General features: G+C 42.7%; 1 protein-coding gene across 2 annotated transcripts in view; it reads left to right on the top strand.

The window, feature by feature from the left end:
* LOC130044980 (S-adenosyl-L-methionine-dependent tRNA 4-demethylwyosine synthase TYW1-like) overlaps positions 1-24,523 on the top strand; it is a 238,123-nt gene that overhangs the window by 11,341 nt on the left and 202,259 nt on the right. Inside the window, exons 4-7 of one of the 2 annotated variants that reach the window (XM_056137665.1) lie at positions 223-324; positions 5,765-5,959; positions 8,166-8,453; positions 8,959-9,078. In XM_056137665.1, the coding sequence (XP_055993640.1) occupies positions 223-324; positions 5,765-5,959; positions 8,166-8,453; positions 8,959-9,078 (705 nt within the window). The remainder of the gene's footprint in view (positions 1-222; positions 325-5,764; positions 5,960-8,165; positions 8,454-8,958; positions 9,079-24,523) is intronic. The other variant, XM_056137666.1, reaches the window with a different exon arrangement.

The raw sequence follows: 24,523 nt of genomic DNA, 5'->3' as shown, positions 1-24,523 counted from the left end.
ATTTACCCCACAGGTAAAATCTTGGAGTAAATAATCTTTATGACGATGCTTGAGAAAAATGGCCAAAGTGAACAGTGCTTTTTTTGTGCTTAGGATGATAAATGTCATTTATTAGAAAAGGTTTTGATAAGAAACCTTGTTCCTTTGCCAGCAGAGAAAAACAAAGACTACATTTGGCTTATTTATTGAAAATTTTACTTGATTTTTTTTTTTTCCAATCAGGGATTTGCAACAGTTCTTGCTGAAGAGGTTACTTCCCTAGACTTGCCAGTGACAATTATTAATCTGAAAGAATATGACCCTGATGATCATCTTGTGGAAGAGGTTGGTGATTGTCCTCTTTCTCCCTCCAATCAAAACTCTCAAACATAATCAGCTCTTCTCTCTGGATACATAGGTTGTATACAATGTAGGATTCATAGGTTCAGAGCACAGCTAATTTCTGTTATGAAAGATTTCTTTCTTTCTTTTTTTTTAAATTTTATTTAAAAAAAAATACTACCTCAATTACCCAGCCGCCACCATGCTCCAGGATGCTTTCCGGACATTTAATACCCATCTTCCAAGATTACCGTACCATATTTGATGGGGTTCAAATATGGTTTGAACCATAGGAATATCTGCAAGGGCAATTAGAGGCTGTCCTAAAAGCTTCTATCCCTCTTGGCGAGCCTGACAAGCTACCGAGAATATCCTGCCCGCATGGCAGAGCCTGGCAAGCTATCCGTGGTGTATTCGATATGCCAAAACCAGTAAATACAATGGGTCTCATTCCCCTGACCCTGAAAGAGCCACCAATACGGCAGCATTAAGAAGGATGAGGAAGGAGAGGCTGATAAAATCTCAAGGCTGAATTAAGCTGCCAAAACGGAGAAGGATGAAAATGACTATCTGTATTTTTAATGCACGTATGCTGGCATCAGATGCATCCATTGAGGGTCTGATGGTACAAGCGCAAAAGATCAAGTACGACATCATTGGTCTGACTGAGATGAGAAGGCATCAATCACATCACGCCGTTTTTGACACTGGAGAAGAACTGTTCCTCGGAACATACGATAAAAGAGGCATCGGTGGTGTCGGTGTCCTTGTCAACACGAACTTGGCCATGAGCATTGATTCATTTGAAAGCTTAACAACCCGAATTGGATGATTACACTTGAATATATGTGGCTCACTGCTGGCAATTTCTATCTTCGTTGTCTATGCACCAACCTCCAGTTATGATGAAGGAGAAATTGAGAAGTTCTACATGGAGCTGGAGAAGTTCTATAAAGAAGACCACACCTTCTACAAGATCATTATCGGTGATTTTAATGCCAAGATAAGACTGAGAAGATTAGTCGAAGAACTCCAGATCGGGACCCATGGCCTAGAATAGAACGAACAGGGTGAGAGACTGAGTTCATCATGTCAACCAAGACCATCCATGGTAACTCACAGTTCTGGAAGGCTGAATCTAAACATTGGACATGGGAGTCTCCTGGTGGCCGGTTCCACAATGAAATTGACCACATCATATTCAATTGATGGTTTTTCCTGACCGATGTCCCTGTTGTCCCAAAATTCCAAATGGGATCGGACCACTGTCTCCTTAGTGCATAATTCTACTTCAGGGAGCAGGGAGAAAGGGCTGCAAAGTTTAAGAAAAGTACTCCCAGAACGACCACCAACTGGGAGCTCTTTGGCACTATTGCAGCAACATGGGAAGATGCTGTCGTTGACAACTTTGACAAAGAATATGATTGACTGGTTCAGCACCTCCATGGTTGTGCGAGGAGAGCCGAGAGAGCGATACCCACAACAAGACGCCTGTCTTCGAAAACTCTTGGACTCATTTGCCAACGTGGCTTGGTGCAAGCCTCAGGCAACCACAAGCGAACGTCCGAGCTCGCAAAGCAGTGTAGAGAAGCGATAAAGGACCTCAAAGAGAGAAGAGCAGCAGTGCTGGCAGATGCGGCAGAAGCTGGGAAAAGTATTTGCAATGCCTGTCTGTTCTTTGCCAACTACAAGACCAAGATGACTGCCCTCCGACGTCCTGATGGATCTATCACATCTTCCAGAAGGGCAATGGAGAATATTTTTCATGGCTTCTACTCGGATCTCTTTGTTAGCCACGTCCACCTGCCCACATACCAAATTCTGCGGATGGATTGTCATTCTCAATGTTCTCCCTTCTGAAATTCGACACGCCATTTCATCAGTAAAGAAGCAAACAGCACCTGGCTCAGACAAGGTCAGACCCGAATACCTGAAGAACCTGCCATCAGTACTCATCAATACACTGGCGTGGCTCTTCACACGCTACCTGTCTGAACGCAAGGTTCTATCCCAGTGGAAAACCAGCAGGACTGTATACTACTGTACAAGAAGGGAGACATCTATGCCATTGGCAACTATTGCCCAATCTGCCTGTTTTCTGTTGTCTACAAGCTTTTCACTCGAGTCATCCTGAATAAGATTGGCAGAACACTAGATGAAGGACAACCATGCGAGCAAGCCGGGTTCTGAAAAGGATTCAGCACGATCGACCATATCCACACAATAACCAAGTTCATTGAGATTTCTCGGGAGTTCAAGATGCTGCTCTGTCTAACGTTCATTGATTTAAAGAAGGCCTTTGATTCTGTTGAGACAGAAGCGGTCATTGAAGCCCTAGCCAATCAGGGCATTCAAGCCCAATACATCAGGATCCTCCGTGAGCTGTATTACGGATTCACTACCAGGATCTTACCATTCTACAAAGAAGTGATCATCTAGGTCAAGAGAGGGGTTCGGCAGGGTGATACCATTTCACCAAAACTCTTCAGTGCCACCCTCAAGGATGTCATGCGACGACTGGAATGGGAAGGAATGGGAGTGAAGATAGATGGTCGGCAACTACACCACCTCCGCTTTGCTGATGACATCGTTCTAATAACACCAAACATTAGCCAAACGGCACAATGCTGGCCTACTAGGACCATGAGTGTGGAAAGGTGAATCTACAGCTGAATCTCACAAAGACAATGTTTATGAGAAACAGTATTGTTCGTGATGTTCCATTCACTCTCAACGGAACGAACATCTCCGAATGCAACAGTTATGTATGCCTAGGTCGAGAAGTCAACATGACGAATGACCTGGCACCTGAGTTGCTCAGGAGGAAGAGAGTGGCTTAGAATGCTTTCAGGAGTGTCTAAGAAATAGCTAAGAGGATGAAGAACCTCTGGCTCCAGGCACATCTCTTCGATTCCACTGTTCTTTCTGCATTAACATACGCCTCAGAGACCTGGGCCCTACGAAAACAGGTTGAGAACACTATTCAGGTCTCCCAAAGAGGAATCGAAAGAGCTATGCTTGGAGTACCACATTTCACTCAAGTGAGAGAAAGAATATGGAGTTCTGACCCCTGTTGATGATTATGAATCAGGGATGCTGTCTTGTTTGCCAAGGTGTCGAAAATCAGATGGGCTGGACACGTAATGAGATTTTGAGACGACCACTGTATTAGAGTTGTTACTGAGTAGATTCCATGGGATGTCAGAAGATTGCATGGCCGCTCCTCTACAAGATGGTCAGACTTCTTTGTCAAGACCCTGAATGATCGGTTTGAGGCTCTTTGTGTTCCTAGAATGAGCAGATGTCATTGGGCTACACTAGCACGCCACAGGGCCGAATGGAGACATTACTGGCGCCTGCTCGAGCAAATCAGTGAGTAACGGGATGTCAAGTTATCAAGTGACATTTTATTGAATCACCGTGAGATAGTTACAAGCTTCCGTGTTTGGGTTACAATCACACAATTATCAAATACCCGTCCCTCCACCAGTGCACATTCCCCACCACCAATATCTCCAGTATACCCGCCCTACCCCCCCCTTTCCTCACCCTTCCCTGTCTCCATGGCAGAAAATATTCACCAAACTCTCTGTATATTTTGGTCATTATGGTTTGCAGTACAGACACTGAGAGGTTATGTTTGGTCTTTTATCTACTTTCAGCACACATCTCCCATCCCGACTGTTTCCTCAAGCCATCATTTTCTTAGTGATCCCTTCTCTATTCCAGGTGCTTTCTCCCCATTGCTCATGAGGCAGGCTTCCAGCTATGGAGTAATCTATCTGTCCCATGTATCTACTATCCTTAGGAGTCAGCCTCATGTTGTTTTATACTCCACAAATAAGTGCAGTCCTTTTTTTTTTTTTTTTTTAATTTTTTTAGTGTTTTTTTTTTTTTTTTTTAGTGCAGTCCTTTTATGTTTGTTCCTCTCTGACTCATTTCACTAGCATGATACTCTCCATGTCTATCCATTTATAAGTAACGTTCATGATTTCATCTCTCCTGACAGCTGCATAGTATTTCATTGTGTAGATGTACCAAAGTTTTTTTAACCAGCCATCTGTTCTAGGGCACTTGGGTTGTTTCCAGATTTTGGCTCTTGTGAACAGTGCTGCAATGAACATATAGGTACAGATGTCATTTCTACTGTGCTTTTTTGCATCCCCGGGATATATTCCGAGAAGTGGTATTGAGGGATCATATAGAAGCTCACTTTCTAGTTTTTTGTTATGAGAAATTTCATTTGAGTGAGTTTTACCGTGAATCTGAAGTGTTAGATGTGATGGGCTCTGCTTCGGAGCTGGAATGGGCCTGTCTCTCAGGCACCTGTTCTGGGGTGGCCAAGTGGGTGGTTTGAAGTTCCCTGTTCCTAACTTGACAAACATTGTCAAGTGTAGACCAATAACTTTTTGTTTGTTTGCTTTTGGGCCAGATCTGGCAGTGCTCATGGGTTACTCCTGGTTCTGCTCAGAAATCACTCCTGGTGGGCTCAGGAGATTAAAGCCAGGTAGGCTTTGTACAAGGCAACCACCTTACCCACTGTTCCATCTCTCTCGCCCCAGCTCTTTTCGTATTTCTTTTGGAGAGATTTGGATTTTATTTTCAACCTGACAGAGTGGAGAAATAGGAGTTTATAGTCGGAGAACAGGAGATGCAAACTCAGTATTTTCTTAGATCTCAGAACAGTTTTCACTGTTGGAAATGAGCTTTGTTTCTGTATACACCCTTTGACCTTAGGGATTATTATAATATTTTAATAATGTTTTAAATAATATTTTAATAATTATTTCATAATTATTCTAATACCAAGAATTTTGTTTTAGGGGCCATTCCCCTGTGAATCACAGGTAGTGACTGGGGTGCCGCTTGGTGCCAGAATTGAGCACAGGGCCTCCTATATCCAACACGTTTGCTTGAGTATTTGAACCAGACCCCTGGTCCTAAATGCCAGTATCTATTTATTTATTTATTTATTTATTTTTTAATTTTTATTAGTGAAACACCACGAAGTACAGTTGTAGACTTACAAACTTTCATGCTTGGGTTTCGGTTATACAATGATCGAGTACCCATCCCTCCACCAGTGCCCATTCGCCACCACAAATGATCCCAGTATCCCTCCCACCACCTCCAATCTATTTTTTAATTTTTAAAAACATATTTTTGCTGACTGAGAGTTTGTGGTTTACTCTTCACATGATGCCAACACCACAGCCATCACTCTCTCTCCCAAGGACCCGCGCACCCCGCTCTTTCAATCCTCACCAGCTCAGGGGTGTGTCTCTCCTTTGGCTCTTTGTTGCTCCCCTGCTGTGTATCTGTAAGTTCCACCTATGAGAGACCCCTATGTGTCTCTCCCTTTTGAATGTCAGTGTCTGAGAAAGGGTTTTCTTCATTGAGATCATGTATATTCAGAATACTTGAATACTTCTCTCTTGGCTAGGTGACCAGTAAAAGTGTCTGTGCCTTCCTGGTTGCTACATACACCGACGGCCGCCCCCCTGAGAGCGCAGAGTGGTTCTGCAAATGGCTGGAGGAAGCATCCAGTGATTTTCGATTTGGCAGAACTTACCTGAAGGGTCTGAGATACGCCGTGTTTGGCCTAGGAAATTCTGCCTATGTGAGCCACTTTAACAAGGTAGGTACGAGGTAGGCGGTATATGCTGAGCTTTTCCTATAATTCCCCTTTTTTTTTTCTTGTGAATTATATGTGGATCTACCCGTGATGTATTCATTATGCCAAACAGAGTAACAATTGTCACAATGGAGACGTTACTGGGCCTGCTCGAGCAAATCGATGAACAACGGGAAGACAGTGACAGTGACAGTGAAATATATGTGGATTTTATTCATTTAAGTCTCTCCATTTTTTTTTGAATTTATTTTTTTATTAGTGAAACACCTTGAGGTACAGTTGTAGACTTACAAATTTTTGTGCTTGGATTTCAATTATACAATGATCGAGTACCCATCCGTCCACCACTGCCCATCCTCCACCACCACTGATCCCAGTACCCCTCCCAACCCCCCATCCCCTCCATCCCACCCTGCCTTTGTGGCAGGGCATTCCTTTTTGTTCTCTCTTACTTTTGGGTGCTATGTTTTGCAAAAGAGGCACCAAGAGGCAATCATGCTCGGTCTACAGTCTACTTTCAGCATGCATCTCCCATCCTGGGAGGATCCTCCCAACATCCTTTATTTGGTGCTCCCTTTTCTATCTGAGTTGTCTTTTCCCCTAGAATGTGCAGCTGGCCTACAAGCCATGGAGTGAACCTCCTGGTACTTATTTTGGCTATTCTTGGGTGTTAGTCTTCTATTTTATTACTTTATGTTCCCCAGATGAATGAAATCTTTCTTTGTCCCTCTCTTGCTGACTCATTTCTATAATTCTCCTTTTAATTAAAAAAATAATTTGGGCTGGAGAGATGGTGGAGCAGGAAAGTATTTATTTATTTATTTATTTATTTTTGCTTTGCATATGGCTTACTGATCCCCGAGTCCTGCCAGGAGTAAACCCTGAGCACTGCATGGTGTCATCCCGCAAAAAAAAAAAAAAAAAAAAATCCACTCCATGGCAGAGTGGGTGCTCCCCGCCACTCAGCCACATCCCTGTCAGGATTTTTAAGCTCTGACTGTGCTCCCTGGTAACCCCTGTGCCTTAGTTTAGATGCTTTATGTTGCCATCAAATACATACTCCCCTTCCCCCTCGACTTTTTTTAATTGAATCACCGTGAGATACACAGTTAGTTGTTCATGATTGGGTTTCAATCTTCTAACTCCCATCCCTCCACCAGTGCACATTTCCAGCCAAATGTCTCCAGATCTCTCTCTCTCTCTCTCTCTCTCTCTCTGTCTCGGGGTTGTGGTTTTTAGTACAGATACTGAAAGGTTATCATGAATATCACTTTACCTCCTTTCAGCACTCATTTATTTATTTTTTATGCTTTTTGGGTCACATCCAGCGATGCTCAGGGGTTACTCCTGGCTCTGCACTCAGGCATCACTCCTGTGGTGGTGCTCAGGGGACCATATGGGATGCTGGGAATCGAACCCAGGTCTGCCGCATGCAAGGCAAATGCCCTACTCTCTGTGCTTTTGTTCCAGCCCCAGCACTCAGTTCATGTCCAGAGAGTGATTATTTCTAATTATCATAGTGGTTCCTTTTCTGTCTTAAGTGCATGCCTCTCTCCTTTCCTGCCACCACTTGTGACAAGCTTCCAACCACAGACCACTCCTCTTGGCCCTTGTTTCTATTGTCTTTGAGTATTCGTCTCATACTTGTTCAGAAATATTTCTGAGAGTATAAAAGTGCTCTGGGAGAGTTGTTCCAAATGAACTCTATTTGCATTTTGTCATTCATTGGGCTTTGACCCATTTGAGCTTTGGAACATACTCATTTTGTTAGTGAATTGTTTTAATTGTCACTGTGACTTATTTTTATTTTGTTTCTTCATTACTGTTGTTGTGGGAGCCACACCTCTGTTGTGCTTGAGGGCCATCCCCTTCCGGAGTCCTATACACTTAGGCCCATGTCCTTGGCTCCCGAGTGTGATGTAGTATAGTTATTTTCAAATTCCCTTTTAGTATAAACCCTTAGTTTGGTAAAGGGGTTATTTGTCCTTTCTTAAAAAAAATAAGTTTTAGGTAGGCGACTGTCAGAATGTACTAGCTTGAGGTGGGCTGACGCATAGGGGGCCCCAGGTGTTGTTTGCCGAGCAGATCCACGGCCGTTGTTAGGCCTGTGATGGGCTCTGGAGCCCTGGAGCACAGAGTGTGCAAAGCTGCGTGCAGGGTTCTGTGGCAGAGGGTTCCAGCAGGCGCTCACCAGCTCCTTTTCCCACAGGTTGGCAAGCACGTTGATAAGTGGCTCTGGATGCTGGGGGCTTCCCGTGTGATGGCTCGAGGGGAGGGTGACTGTGATGTGGTGAAGAGCAAACACGGCAGCATCGAAGCCGACTTTGGAGCTTGGAAGACCAAGTTCATCTCCCGGTTGCAGATGCTTCAGAAAGGAGAGAAGAAAGCCTGTGGGGGTCGCTGCAAGAATAGTCCATGCGAGTCTAATCGGCATGGCCCCCCGGAAGCAGAGCCAGGCACCCCCCCTCGAGCCGGACCTCATTGCCAGGATAGCGAGGTGTGGAGCATGAGGGGCCACGGTCTGATGCTCTGGGGACACCGAGTCTTACCTTGTCCCAACTAACAGTTTCATTGGCTTCGGTATCTCTTCTCTAATCATTGAATTGCTGGATTCAAGTAGTTAATTGTCTTTTTTTTGGGGGGGGGGGCGCTGGGGGCACATTTGGCAGTACCCAGGACTTACTCCTGGCTCTGTACTCAGGGATCACTCCTGGCGGGGTGTTGGGACTGTATGTGGTGCCAGGGATGAAATATGGGTCGTCTTTGTGCAAGTAAATGCCCTACCTGCTATACTATCATTCTGGTACCTTCTTTGGTTTCTGATTAGAAGCCAGCTGTTACTCATACATAAGGGCTGTACTTGTGGATTATAGTTTGCTCACCTCTCTTCTTCTAAAATATCTCACATCCCCAGTGAAGTCACATTTTTTTCCGAAAGACGGGAATGGTACATGGTTTGCAACTTTGAGTAATGAATTTCTGCCACTTTGATCATGTTCCAGGAGGAGCCTGTTGAGAGCTCCAGCGAGGAAGAGGCTAGTACTGAGGACCTTCAGCGACTAAATTCTGTGGTGGATGTTGAAGATCTTGGCATGATTATGAATCATGTGAAGAAAGAGAAGGTATAGTATTCTGGGGGCAAATGCTGTTTGTTCTCCCTTATACGTGGAATGAAACAAAAACAAAACAACAAAGCGAACTTAGCTCTCCAGAGAACAGGTTGTTGGTTGCCAGGAGACAAGAAGAGGGAAACTGGATGGAATGGGGTTCGGGATCAAAAGGTAGATAGAGAGGAAAGTGATCCTGGTTTTGTGATATGCAGCACAGTAATGTAGATCACGGTCCTATACTGCATATTTATAGGTTGTTGAGCCAGTAAAGGTAAAGGTAAGGTAAAGGCCCTCCTGTTGATCGTCGATTTGCTCGAGCGGGCCCAGTAACGTCTCCATTGGAGACTTTGTTGTTACTGTGTCTGGCATATCGAATACTCTCGGTAGCTTGCCGGGCTCTCCGAGAGGGGTGGAGGAATTGAACTCGGGTCGGCCATGTTGGCCGCTTGTAAGGCGAACGCCCTACCGCTTCAAATTTCTCATCATAAGAAAATAGTTTTTCTAGCTATGTCTGTGACAGAAGGTAACCATTTACTGCCTTGATCATTTCACAATATATACAAATCTTGAATCTTTTTGTGCACCTGAACTAACACCTTCTTAAAATGTTAATTGATTATACCTCAATAAAGATAAAGGTAAGTGCATGAAACTATTTTTTTTAACTATTTATTTATTTCATTGAATCACTGTGAGATACACAGCTACAAAGTTGCTCATGATTGGTTTTCAATCATACAATGTTCCAGCACCCATCCCTTTACCAGTGTATACTTCTCACCACCAATGTCCCAGTTTCCCTCGCTCCACCCCTGTATAATTATTTTGCATGGAAAGAACTTTTTTTTTACTTAATATTGGCTTTTAGCTTTTTTTTTTTTTGGTCACACCCAGCAATGCACAGGGGTTACTCCTGGCTCTGCGCTCAGGAATTACCCCTGGCTGTGCTCAGGGGACCATATGGGATGCTGGGAATCGAACCTGGGTTGACCTGGCAAACGCCCTACCCTCTGTGCTATTGCTCCAGCCTCTATAGCTTATTTTTTTCCCCATTTTCTTTTATTAAATCACCGTGAGATATAGTTACATAGCTTTCATGTTTTGAGTTTCAGTCATGCAATGATTGAATACCCATCCCTCCACCAGTGCACATTTTCCACCACCAATATCTCCCCCCTCCCCCCATCCTAGCCCTCCCTGCTCCTATGGCAGACAGTATTCCCCATACTCTCTCTGTACTTTTGGGCGTTAGGGTTTGCAGTATAGATACTGAGAGGCTTGGTCCTTTATCTGCTTTCAGCACACGTCTACCATCCTGAATGATTCCTCTAACCATCAATGATTTAGTGATCCCGTCTGTATTCCAGCTGCCTTCTTCCCTGGCTAATGAGGCAGGCTTCCAAACATGGAGCAGTCTTCCTGGCCCTTGTGTCTACCATCCGTGGGTGTCTCTCCTATTAAGTTATTTTATAGAATGGAAAGAATTTTTTTTAATTGAATTACCGTGAGAACAGTTACAAAGCTTTCAGGTTTAAGTCTCGGATATACAATGATCAAATACCCATCCCTTCACCAGTGCACATGTTCCACCAGCAAAAACCCCCATATGTCCCCCATTCCACCACTCCCCCTGCCTGTGTGGCAGATGATTTTCACTTTACTCTCTCTTTACTTTGATTACATTCAATTTTTCTACAGAAGACCCACTATTATTATTTGGAATTTCCCCCCAACAATCAGACCTACTGAAAAGGCATCATTAGACAATTTGTTTTCTATTGCTGATAATGAAGAGCATATGATTTTGGATTTCTGGTATTGTTCAGAGGGATTTCTGCCAGAAGCCGCTGGGTTCCAAGATTGGGTTGTTTGCCTCTGGGATTATGGCTGTTCAGGAGTGGAAGAGCCATTCGTGGGCGGCAACTCGGGTCTTGTCTGGGCGGGGAGAAGGGCTGGTTCTGTCCCCCATCCTGAGAGGCCCTGTGTGCCCTGTCACTGCAAGCTCATATCTCTGTCCAGTAGGCTCTGAAAGATGGCAGTCACAATGCTGCTTCCAAGGGGAAAAGGCGGGAAGAATTTTTTTAAGTTAAATTTTTGGAACACACTCTGCAGTACTCAGGGACCATGTGGTGTTGGGGATGGAATCCAGCCTGTCACATCAGAAGCACATGCTCCACCCCTTTGAGCCATTGTCCTGGAACCTAAAAAGAAATACTCTGAATCTTTGAGGAAGAATTTTAAATGTTTTTGAGTGACTTGAACAAGTGTCACAAAGTAAGTTGAGTAAATCAGTATTGTAAAGATATCAGATCTTTGAAGGAAGTACATAAGTTTATTACCACCGCACTAAAAATTTCTGTTTATTTTTTTCCCTGAGTTTGCTTATGTGAAAAAGTATAGTTATGAAAACCTTGGCAAACTAGTAATGAGAACAACTAGTTTTATCAGTGGAACTTCATTGTAAAGCATCCTTAGTTAAAATCACTGTACTGGTTCCTCATGAGACTGACAGATCTCATGGGATGAAATTCCAGGAATGTACTTGAGAATGTGTAGGAATTTCTATAAGATAAATGAGTCTGCTTGTTTCCTTAAGGGGAAATACACTTTTATTTTTAAAAATCTCAGTTTATTTTTTTGTGAAGTTTAATTGAAACTTATTTAGAAAGATGTGAAGGGAGATTTTATATATATATATATGTATATATACATATATATATATATTTGTTTGAAAGAGAATGCAGGCCTCTCCAGAGTGGACATAAGCAAGAAAACAGAGGCAAGTTAGTGAGATCCGTGTTCAAGGGAGAACACGGGCTTGAAGAGCAAGACAGAATATGCCTTTAGTATGAATTATGCTGACAGTTGAATGGATAGTTCCTCTGAAAGGGTAAAGTTGGCTCTGTATCACATACATATATCAGAATGAACTCTAATTGAATCAGATCTAAATGTTGAAAATAGATATAAAAGAAAAATTACTTGCATAGTTTTATAGCTTGGAGGAAGGTTTTTTTGTGTGTGATTAAAAATCTAGATGCTGGGAAATTCTGCAGTGTTTGAGGGATGGGTGCTGGAGCACTGTATGACTGAAACTTAATCATGAACAGCTTTGGAATGCCTGATCACACGGTGATTCAATAAAATAAATTTTTTTTTTAAAATAAAAAAAAGTAGAGGCAACAAAAGATTAAATTTATCTTTGAGGGGCTGGATCAGTCGTTATCAAGGGTTAAGGCACTTGTCTTATGCATTGTTGACCCTGGCTCGGTCCCTGGCACCATGTTTGGTCTCCCAAACACTCCTGAGCACAGAACCAGGAGAATCCCCAGAGCCCTGCTGCCTCAAAACAGACGAGCAAACAGAAAAAAATTTATCAGTGATTTTTAAAAAGAAGAGTTGCGGGACTGGAGCGATAGCACAGCAGGTAGGATGTTTGCCTTATATATGGCTGACCCAGGTTCAATTCCCAGCATCCCATATGGTCCCCTGAGCACTGCCAGGAGTAATTCCTGAGTGCATGAGCCAGGAGTAACTCCTGTGCATCGCCAGGTGTGACCCCAAAAGCAAAAAAAGAAAAGAAAAAAAATGAAAAAGAGTTGCTTGGCTATAAGCAAAACAAAAGACAAATGAGAAAAGAGAAAATATTTGACCCTTATATGAAAAACTCCTTGTTTTTTTTTTTCCTGCTGTCTAAAACACTTGGAGTTACACGTGGGGCTGGCAATGTGATTGAGTGGTAGTGCACATGCCTTACTTGTGTGGGGTCCGCCTTATGATTCTCTGGACTGCCCTGCATCACTGAATGAAATCCCTAGCCCCGCAGCAAGTACGCCTCTATAGTTCCCAGAGAACACTACCACTGACAATAAAAAGTGCATGCAAAATAAACCTAAATTAAATAGAAAATTAAAAGAGGTAAAGATATATGGCGCCTTCAGGGTCAGGGGAATGAGACCCATTGTAATTACTGGTTTTGGCATATCGAATACACAACGGATAGCTTGCGAGGCTCTGTTGTGTGGGCGGAATACTCTCGGTAGCTTGCCAAGCGGCACAAATGCTGGCCGACTTCGACTGTGAGTGTGGAAGGGTCGGACTACAGCTGAATCTTATGAAAACAATGTTTATGAGAAACAGCCTCGTTCCTGACGCTGCATTCACTCTCAATGGACCGACCATCTCCGAATGCAACAGTTATGTGTACCTAGGTCGAGAAGTCAACATGACAAATGACCTGGCACCCGAACTGTGCAGGAGGAAGAGAGAGGCTTGGAACGCCTTCAAGAGCGTCGAAGAAATAGCTAAGAGGATGAAGAACCTCCGGCTCCGGGCACATCTCTTTGATTCCACTGTTCTTCTTGCATTAACATACGCCTGGGCCCTACGCAAACAGGATGAGAACACTATTCGCTATTTGGGTCTCCCAAAGAGGAATTGAAAGAGCTGTGCTTGGAGTATCAAGTTTCACTCAAATGAGAGAAAGAATCCGGAGTTTCAACCTCCCATCGACGATCGAGAATCAGGGACACTGTCTCGTTTGCCAAGGCGTCAAAAATCAGATGGGCTGGTCACGTAATGAGATTTAGAGACGACTGCTGGACTAGAGCCGTTACTGACTGGATTCCACGGGATGTCAAAAGACCGCGTGGCTGCCCACCTATCAGATGGTCAGACTTCTTCATCAAGATCATGAATGATCAGTTTGAGGCTCTTCCTGTTCCTAGAACGAACAGATGCCATTGGGCTACACTAGCACGCGACAGGGACAAATGGAGACATTACTGGCGCCTGCTCGAGCAAATCTTCGATTAACGGGAAGTCAAGTGATCAAGTGATCAAAGATATATGAATAAGCAAGTCTCAGAAAAAGCTCTAGAAATGAACTTTTTGGTCTTTTGGGAGGGAGCACAGCAGATGGTACTCCAGGCTTGCTCCTGCTCCAGACTCAGGGATTACTCCGAGCAGTGCTGGGGGAACCAGATGTGGTGCCAGAGATTGAACCTGGGTTTGCTGCATGCAAGGCAAGTACCACTGTACTATCTCTCCGACCCTAGAAGTCAACTTTTATAATCAAAAAAATGCCCACCTTCAATCATAATAAAATAGAAATGCAGATTAAAACTAGAGACAGCAGGTATAGCCTAGCAAACATTGGTGTGCGCACATAGCTGACAAAGTCCTGATCCTCGAAGCTTACAGGTCTTTGCTGCCTGGAGGAGCTTGGGTTGTCTTCCCAACACCCAGTCTCTTGAGTGAACCCACTTACTTGAGTGAACCTTGAAGATAACGATACATTTTCACAAAGTTCAAAATTTAAACAATTTACAAAATTTACATAACAGCTTTGGAATGCCCGATAACACGGTGATTCAGTAAAATAAATTTTTTCTCTAAAAATGAAAAAAAAGTCTAGATGCAACAAAAGATTAAATTTACCATTGAGGCGCTGGATCAGTAGTTATCAGGGCTTAAGGCATTTGCCTTGTACATGGTTGAGAAGATTATATCTTGTACCTTAATAACAAATACATATCTGTTTGGATATCTGCTAAAAAAGCATGATAAGCCCACGTAATAATAATGGTGTACAGCTGTGAAGCAATAGTGAAACCCATATACATTAATATGATTTTCATGTGGCATTATGTTTGATTTGGGTTGACCATGTGCAAGACAAGCCCCCAGCCCTCTGTTGTATCTCTCTGGATCCATTTTGTGTTTTTGGAATATTATTCCCTACTAAAGGGAACTGGGACTCCCAGGAGAAATGGTTGATTCAAGGTGCAGGGAAGGGAGAACAACAGATGAGCCTGTTAGGGTGTCTCAAAGATTAATGGGGATCTCAAAAGGAGAGGAGCCAGCTCAAGTTTCTCAGAGGTCAAATTTGGATCAGTTTATAATGCAAACTGCTGATACCATTGTATGGCCTTTATTGCAGATAAAAGAGTAGCACTGCACTGCACTGCCTTCTTGTTGTTCATCGATTTGCCCGAGCGGGTCCAGTAATGTCTCCATCGTGAGACTTGTTGTTACGGTGTTTAGCTTATCGAATACGCTACGGGTAGCTTCCCAGGCTTTGCCGTGCGGGTGTGATACTCTCGGTAGTTTGCCGGGCTCTCCGAGAGGGGCGGAGGAATCTTACCTGGGTCAGCCCAGCTGGCAGCGTGTAAGACAAACGTCCTACCCTCTGTGCTATCACTCCAGCCCAGATAAAAGAGTAAATTCTAAAAACAAATTCTCATCACCCGAGAAACAAGTTGTAGCTATGTGGTGATAAATCTAATAACTGACTTAATGTTGTGATCCTTTTACCACATGTGCAAACACTAAATCATTGTGTTGTAAACCTGAATACAATTGAGCATCAAAAGTGAAGGTATTATACATTGAAACTGATTTATTACATCAAATTAAAAAAAGAAAAAGTCAGCCCTGGGGCTGTGCCTCAAGGGACTGAATACACACCTCGCATGGGAGAGACCCGGCGGTGATCCCTGGCACTGTATGTTTTGCCTCACATTGTGGGGCATCCACTGGGTCTGTCCTGGCAACAATAAACTCAATCTTTTTGAAACTCTAAGGCAGTTAAGGCCAAGCAGGAAGACTGTAACAAACCCAGAGAGGGCCGGAGCCATAGTACAGCAGAGGGCACTTGCCTTGCACGTGGCTGGCCCAGGTTCAATCCCTGGCATCCCATATGGTTCCCTGATCACTGGTCACTGCCAGGAGTTAATTCCTGAGTATAGAGCCAGGGGTATCCCCCGAGCATCACCAAGTGTGACAGCCCCCCACGCCCACTAAAAAAAAAATAAACAACAAAACCGAAACACCAAAAAAACAATGGGAAGGCACACTAGATGGTGTTTACAGGTTTCACTTAATACAGATATAACATTCTAGAATTAGACAAACATTTGCCTGCAATCCTCAGTGTAGTGATTGACTATAGGGATTGATGTATATAATTTTGTGGGACAAAAATTCACAGAGTTCTAAAATTCCAGAAGCAACAACTCTTAGATTTGAAAAAAAAAATCAGTAGGAAAAGAAATACCTTAGAGATGACAAAGGAAAAATTTATCTACTTTACAAGTGGAGCAATTAGGTGATTGTCATCTCTACTAAACAAATCTAGCTTCATCATTAGCTGGTCATTAGCGTTAAACATTACATGCCTCTTGGTAGTAAGATGTATACATTATCTAGGCAGGTTTGCATCAAAATCATTTAACTTGAATCTAATCCTAGGGAAAATCAGGAAAATTAACAATGTAGGAAAATCTTTAAGACAACTGTTGTTGCTCTTTAAATAATCAGTAATAAATAGTTGAACATAGGCTGGGTCTGTTCTTAAAAATGAAATTATCATTTTGACTTTGAAGGAGTAAGGGAAGTTGTTTAGACATTTGGCATTTTAAAAATGGTACTGATTTTATCTGCGCCCAGGGGTTACTCCTGGAAGTGCTGGGGAACCATTTAGGATGCTAAGAATTTGAATTACGGTCAGCAGCATGCAAGGCAAGCCCCCATTCATGGTACTGTCTTGCTGATCCCTAAATAATTACAGATTTTAAATGAAGTGTCTGCAACACATGGTTCAACATTTTATTTATTTACACATTTATACTTGTTTTTGTGTGTGTTTGTGTGTGCATGCATGCATGAAAAATAGATGGATAATGAACAAGCAAAAGGTGAAAGAAATAGGGGTCTTCACTGTACTTTTTGACTTTTCTGAGCGTTTGAAATAAGAAGCCTGGGGAAGCTGCCTTCCACCCACTACTCCAAAACAAAACAAAATATGGTATCAGCTGAAATATTAACTTTTTATTTTGTTGCTATAGAATAGCTTACTTTTTGATAGGACTGGCTGGTAACTTGTTTTGAATTACAAGGTCCTTAAGAACTTATTCCTTAAATAAGACATGAGGATTCCTATATTTTGCTCTGAGTGGCTTCCTACTTTGTAACAAGTAGTCTCACTGTGGCACTGTCCTCCCGTTGTTTATCAGTTTGCTTGAGCGGGCACCAGTAACGTCTCCATTGTGAGACTTGTTACTGTTTTTGGCATATCGAATATATCACGGTTAGTTTGCCAGGCTTTGCCTTGCGGGCACGATACTCTTGGTTGCTTGCCAAGCTCTCCGAGAGGGGTGGAGTTATCAAACCAGGGTCTGCCCGGGCCGGCTGCGTGGAAGGCAAACGCCCTATTGCTCCAGCCCAAGTGGTAATTTAAGAAAATAATTTTCTCTCTTTTATTTTTGAGCCATACCGTGTGGTGCTCAGGGCTTACTCCTGGCTCTGCTCAGGGATCATTCTGGCAGGCCTGGGGCAGCGTATGGAGTGCTGGGAATTGAACCTCTGCTGTTTGTGTATAAAGTTCTTGTTCTGTTCACTGCCTCTTGGGTCCCAAGGAAGCAAATTTATCAGCTACTTACTTTTCTCTGGTTAAATTCTTTTCATTATGATAAACGTAGCTGTAATAATGAAACATTTGAAAATAGAGAGAGGACAAACTTGCTCAGGAGGGAGAAGATGAGTTTCTTGCTTGGGAGGAAAAACTGTCTCCATGACTGTCCTTGTCATTTCGGGTGACAGTGTTTGCTGTCTCTTCCAGGCACACAGTATTACTTTGGCAGAATGTCTGTCCTATGTACTCGTCAGCGTTTTCAATTAAGTTCAAAGGTCGGACTTTGTTTATTTTCTACTTTCTAGCTTGTTTGCTTGATGTTAATTTGAATCTTTTCAGGGATGTGGATAGAGAAGGCAGGAGAACAGCAGAGAAGTAGGAATGTTTTCCTGGGGCAACAATCCGTCATTTTTTTGCTCTCCTTCTTTGTCAGATGTTTGAGGTAGACTCTTCCACACAATGTTTTCTTATTTATGTATTTATTTAGACTTTTAGGCCGTACCTGACAGTGCTTGTGGCTTACTCCTGGCTCTGTGCTCAGGGACCTCTCCTGGTGGTGTTCAGGGTTGGCTGTGTGCAAGGTGAGCACCCTCCTCGCTGTACTATCTCTCTGGCCTCTTCAGGCATTATTTTCATGGATTCTTTGAAGATGCCGTTACTGGCCTTCTCTGCCTGTTCCTCTGCATGGAGCCCAGTGGCTTCTGAGAAGTGTGCAGGGAAGAAGTGTGCTTCCTTCCTCTGGGGCCTGCATCCCTGTTTTCTTCTGTGATGAGCCTGTTATCTCTTCTCTCACTGCCCCATTGGTTCATGGGGAGGCTGTTGCCCTCTCTCCAGGGACCACTTCTGAGTTCTTTACTCGGGGAGGACAGGCCTGTGCTGTCTCAGAAGCGGCATTTACTTGTTAAAGCAACTAGTCTGTCCTTTGCTATCTAACTCCCAGATGGAAGTCATACATCAGTATGTGATGCTTTCATCTTTTTTTCATTGTAGTAGTCTCTCATTTCCTAATGCCTTTATGTACTAATGTCTCTGACATCTTATTTTATTTCTTTTTCTCTTTAACTTTTTTTTTTTTTTTTTTAGGCACAGTGATTTGTAATACTGCCCTCCCCTGCCACCTTTGGTATTTTGGGCCATCCCTGGCGGTGCCCAAGGCTTACTCCTAGTTCTGCACTCACTCAGGAATCATTCCTTGGGAAAGCATCTGTGGTGGCAGGAACGGGGTTGGCTGGAGGCAAGCTCCCTATCCGCTGCACTATCGCTCTGTCCACAATACTATTAATGACAGAGTTTCTGCATGATATAGTCCATTCTGACACCTCCCCCAGTGTCTGCTTCCCTCCACCATTGTCCCTGTATCTCTCCATTATCTTTATTCTCCCCGCAAACCCTCAAATTTATTACTGAGAACCTGTTTCAGTTTCTCTTGCCTTTGGGCATTTGTTATATGTCTATTTTTTTTTTATGGGGGGAGGATGTTGGTTGGGTTGGTATTTTCATACCTTGCTGTATTCAAGGCTTACTCCTGCCTCTCTGCTCAGGGATCATTTCTAGCAGGGCGTGGGGGTCCTATGTGGTGCTAGGGGTCAAACCTGGGTTGTGCAAGGCAAGAGCCCTACCAGCTGTACTATCTCTCCAGCCCCTACACTGTATCTTTATATCCCATATGGGAAGAGTTCATTCTGTGTCTGTCCCTCTTCTGACTAACTTCACTCAGCATACCTTCCAGATCCATCCATATCAAATGAAATCATGAAAATTTCACGATATTCTATTTCCTTATAGTATATATTGAGTAGTTTTCCATTAAATATTTGTACTGTAGTTTATTCATCTGTTATTGAAGTACTGGGCTCTTTATAATTTTGGCTATTGTAAATAGTGCTACAGTGAATATTGGAGTCTTTTCTGAATAGAATTTTTTGTCTAGATGTCCAGAGTGGAATTCCTAGTTTATGTGAAAGCTTGATTCCTCATTTTTGAGGAGTGTCACATTGTTTTCCAAAACAAGTTGGACCAGTTGACATTCTAACCTGCAGTGGTTTTGTTTTGTCACCTAGCATGTGGTCTACCTTGGAAATACCGCATGTGCACAGGATAAGAATGTATTTTACTTTTTGGAATTGGAGAGCCATGTATATTTATATGCATATGTCCTTTCTACCTGCTAATCTCATCTCTTTCATTCCTTATAAATCCAGTTGTTTCCTTGTTGAATTTTAGCTTGGTTCATATAGCATGGAATATAAATTTCCATCTACTCTTGTATTACTGTCAGTATTTTAGTATTTTCCTCCAGGTCTGTTAGCTGTTGTTTTACTTTTTTTTTTTTTTTGGTGGAGTGGGGAGGGGCCGCTACACCCAGCATTGCTCAGGATCTACTCCTGTCTTTGTGTTCAGGAATCATCCTGGTGGGGTTTGGGGGACTGTATGGAGTGTCAGGGATTGAATCCAATTTGGCTGCGTGCAAGGCAAGCATCTTACTCACTGTACTACCCTCTGCTCAGGTCCATTTTAAGTATTTTATCGTCTTTAATTAGGTGCATAGATGTTCAGGTGTGTGAGTTCTCTCTGATCTCTCATACATTAAGAAATGTCTATCCCGTTCCTTACTACTATTTTAAATGTAAGTGTATATGATAGAAGTATGGCCACTCTGGCCTTTTCAAGGGAGCTGTTTGTTTGAAATACTATTTTCCGTCCTTGCCTTTGAGCCTGCAACCATTGTTCAAATGTGACTTTTGCAGGCAGTGGGAAGTTGGGTTCAGTTTTCTGATCCATCCTACTAGTCTATATCTCTTGATTGTGAGTGAGATTATTGATTTGATGTTTTTAATCGATCGTTCTGTAGAAGTTAAGGGTGTTGTGAAATTTATCTTGTAAAGAATCCCCTTCCATGCTTCTTGCAAAGTTGGAGTAAAAGCTGTGAAGTTCCTCCACTGTTGGTTATTCATGAAGCTTTGTGTCATTCCCTTAGATATGAATCATAGTCTAAATGGGTAGAGTATTCTTGGTGAGGTGTTCATTTCATGGAAGTCTGTTTTTTTTTCCTTTTTGGGTCACACCAGGCAATGCACAGGGGTTACTCGTGGATCATACACTCAGAAATTACTCCTGGTCTTTCTTGGGGGACTGATATGGGATGCTGGGAATCGCACCCGGGTTGGCCGCATGCAAGGCAAACACCCTACCCACTGTGCCATCGCTCCAGCCCCAGAAGTCTTTTTAAAAATTTTTTAAAACTATATCCCACCTTTTTCTTTTGACCCATAGGTTCTACTTAATAAATTAACAAATCTGCTATGAATCTAATGGAAGCTCTTTTGTTTGCGATTTCCTCCATTGGTTTTGCAGCTCTCAGTATTCGATCTCTAATTTGACTTTTGTTATTCTGTTTATGACCTGTTTTGTATTTTTATTTGGATCTCTTTTGACTGGTACCCTTCATGCCTCTTGAATTTGGTGCAGGCACTCCTCAACTCTGGGAGTTTCTCAGTTGTGATTTCTTTGACTAATGGTTTTTTTCATTCGAATTGCCATTCTGTTGCTCAGGGATCTTGGTGATTCTTATGTTGTTCCTCTTGAGCCCATCCCATACTTGTCTCTCATACTGTGTGTTTCTAATCTTTTGTGTCTAGAGGTTTCCTGCATCCTATCTTGGAGCTCACTGAGTTTTTCCTTAGCTGCTACCTTACTCTGCTGCCAAGGAAACTTCATTGAGTTTTCTATTTCATCTACCAAACTCTTCAGTTCTGTCACTTCTGATGGTAGTTTTCTTATTTTTGACCTCATGCTTTCTTGTGCTTGCACGTTGTTTCTTTGAGCTCTTTAAACATCTTCAACAGCTTTCTATGTGAGAAAGCTGCTTAGTATTTGATGACTCTTCTGACCAACTGCTTTTGCTCACTGAGTGAGGTGGGGTTCTGTGGTGCTTCCTGATTGTGTCTGTTGCAGTTTGAGGTCGAGTGTTTCTCATTCATCGCTCACACTGTCTTTCACCCCTGGGAAACAGCTGGGTGTTGATCTCTTTCTTTCCTGCTGATTGTTTAGAGATTCATTAAACAGTTAATAATCGATACTGATTGTTTAGGGTCCCGGGAAGGCTTTCAATATTATTGGCCCTGGCACTACTCTGGCTGTCATTTAGGTTTCCATGACTTCCTACTCCCACTGCTAGCTACCTTTGTGAGTTTTTGTGGGAATAGGTGATTAGGGCTTGAATTAAGATAGTACTAGCATGGGGGAGCTGAGCACTGCAGAGTAAAGTCAGTGCAGGAGTCCTGAGAGCCCACAGCCGTTTCTGGGAGCAGTGTGAGGCGGGTCCCAGCACTAGGGACCCGCCTCACACAATCAGTGTGTGGCGGGTTCAGGCACTAGGGTCCTTGTGTGATGCTCTTGGGGGAAAACCGGGTGGGTGCACAGCATCAGGCAGACGGGGTTCTGCATCTGACATGTCAGTAGCTTGGTATTTGAGAAGCTCTTGTGAACTAGCTGTTAAAAATGAGAAGTGTATCAAATGTAGGTTCAGGTTGGGCTCAGCTGTTTTGTAAATTTGTGGTCTAATGGTGCAGTTTAATTGTCTTTTAGCCTTAATTACTCTGTCTCAGAACCATGGACAGTGACCCCACAGAGTTCAATAAAATGAGAACATTCTTGGAAAAATGCTTTGTAATTGCTGGAATTTTAACAGGCACCAACATTAGATGTACACTGTATCACTGTCATCCTGTTGATCTTTGATTTACTTGAGCGGGCGCCAGTAACATCTCTTCCTCCCGGCTCTGAGATTTTAGCAGCCTCTTCTTACTCGTCTTTTCCCAGCGATTAGAGGCTCTTTCAGGGTGGTCAGGAGAATCAGACCTATTGTTGTTACTGTATTTGGCATATCGAATACTTCACGGGGAGCTTGCCAGCTCTGCCTGTGTGGGCGGGATACTCTCCATAGCTTGCTGGGCTCTCCAGAGGCATAAATCGGTAGGAAGTGTCTTATAATGTGTCTGGAGCATGGTGGTAGTTGGGCAGTGGAGGTCGGCTGCCGGGGCTGGGTCCCGTGTGGTTGGGAGGGCTCTCACCACTCCCCACAGCCTGGTGTGGAGTCCGGTGGCATGGTTCTGGGGGCCTCCTTTTATACTCCTGTATGTAAATTTGCTTTTTTTTTTTTTTAAGAATTGGTAATTTATTGTTTTAGGTTTTCTGCTACTATAATTAGCACTGTCCTGAGAGATCTTTTTTTTTAAAAAAATCCCTTTTAAAGTATATTTTTTCTTAGTGATATTTCTCCCCAGTTGATGATACTGGGCCAAAAATAGAAATTTTAGGACTATTAATTAAAAATCTCAGTCATTTTCATGGTGAAAATTTAAAAAAACAGCATAGATTTTAGTGCTTAAAACACCTGATTTCAGTAGATTCTCAATTTTCTACCAGGTTAAATAAAACAAGAAATTTAAAATTATATATATATATATTTATAATTTATTTCTTTATTGAATCACTGTGGGAAAAGTTACAGAGCTTTCGGGTTTAGGTCTCAGTCATGTAAATATCAAACACATTTCCCTTTACCAATACTTATTTTTAACCGCGAACTCCAATAGAACCCCAGCTCCCACCCAGCTCTGACTGGCAAAAATTTTATCGGTTTTGATGGTAAAATTGGCTATCTAAATATGCTATATAATATAATTTGATACATGTATGTGTATGAAATGATCTAACACATTCAAGCTAAGTAGCATATCACACATAAATTAACACATCATCAAACTCGCAATATCTGTGTGGTGTCATCGGTGTTTATTTTCAATATAGGCTGGAGTGATATAACAGCGGGTAGGACCTTTGCCTTGCACGCAGCCAACCTGGATTCGATTGCTCCGTACCTCTCGGAGAGCCCGGCAAGTTACCGAGAGTATCCTGCCCGCATGGCAGAGCCTGGCAAGCTCCCCGTGGCGTATGCCAAACACAGTAACAAGTCTCAAAATGGAGACATTACTGGTGCCCGCTTGAGCAAATCGATGAACAACGGGAGGACAGTGCTACAGTGCAGTACTATATTTCAAGTGTATACTAAGAGCTTGGAATAATTTATGGGTGTATTTTTTCCTTGCTTTTTCATTTTGTCTCCATTAGAGGGCGCCAAGAGAAAAAGCACCAACAGAAATTTTGGGAATCCATATAAATTATTTTCTGCAAAGAAATGGACTGTATGAACCTTACACAGACGGTTTATGATATTTAGCTTTCTCTAAGAGGTCTCTTAAAATCATAATATCTTGGGTGGTGGAAGAATATTTTTTTTCAACTTCAGTATGATTGAAAATAAGCCACCAGTTTTGTTTTTTCATCATTAAGTTACATAACTTCCCAATGAATTTTTTACTTTTATTTTCTATTGAACATAGTATGCTGATCTCAGGAAGCGTATTGCTGCTTGACTCTTTTTTGTTTTTGTTTTTGGACCACAACTGGTGATACGCAGGGGTTATTTCTGACTCTGCTCAGGAATTCAACCGGGTGGGCTCGGAGAACCATATGAGATGTCAGGGATGGAATCTGGGTTGGCTGTGTTTAAGGCATGTGCCTACCTGTCCTAGCCCAGGGACTCTCTCTCTTATCCTTCCTTCCACCCTTCCTTTTCTTGGACACTTCTTTTGGGATCTGCTCACACATTTATCTGGGCTGCTTCCTATTCATTATCCTTATGCATCACTTTAGATCGCCTTAGTATCTTAGTATCATAGTATCTTAGTAGCTCTCGTAGAGCCAGTGTTCTTGAGTACTCGTGAGCATACCCCAGTATTCTTGAGCACTTGTGAGCATACCCCATGCTGGAGAGGGACCAAAGTATTCCCAGTGTTGGGTCTCTTTGTTTGATACTCTCTGCTTTGACAGGATGTGCTGTCTCAGCCTGCATGTTTGTGAGAAAGTTCTTTCACTGTTTTAATTTTCTAATCTCTGAAATGGAAGTAACTACATTATATAGAGTTATGAGGAGGAAATGTTCACCTATCTAAAACCTTTATTTTGTTGCCCAGCATATGT

Source organism: Sorex fumeus, unplaced genomic scaffold, assembly GCF_029834395.1.
Source record: "Sorex fumeus unplaced genomic scaffold, SorFum_2.1 ptg000126l, whole genome shotgun sequence".
In the NCBI taxonomy this organism is placed as follows: Eukaryota; Metazoa; Chordata; class Mammalia; order Eulipotyphla; family Soricidae; genus Sorex; species Sorex fumeus.
Note: the sequence above shows the minus strand (reverse complement) of the source record. Positions and strands in the feature narration are given on the sequence as shown.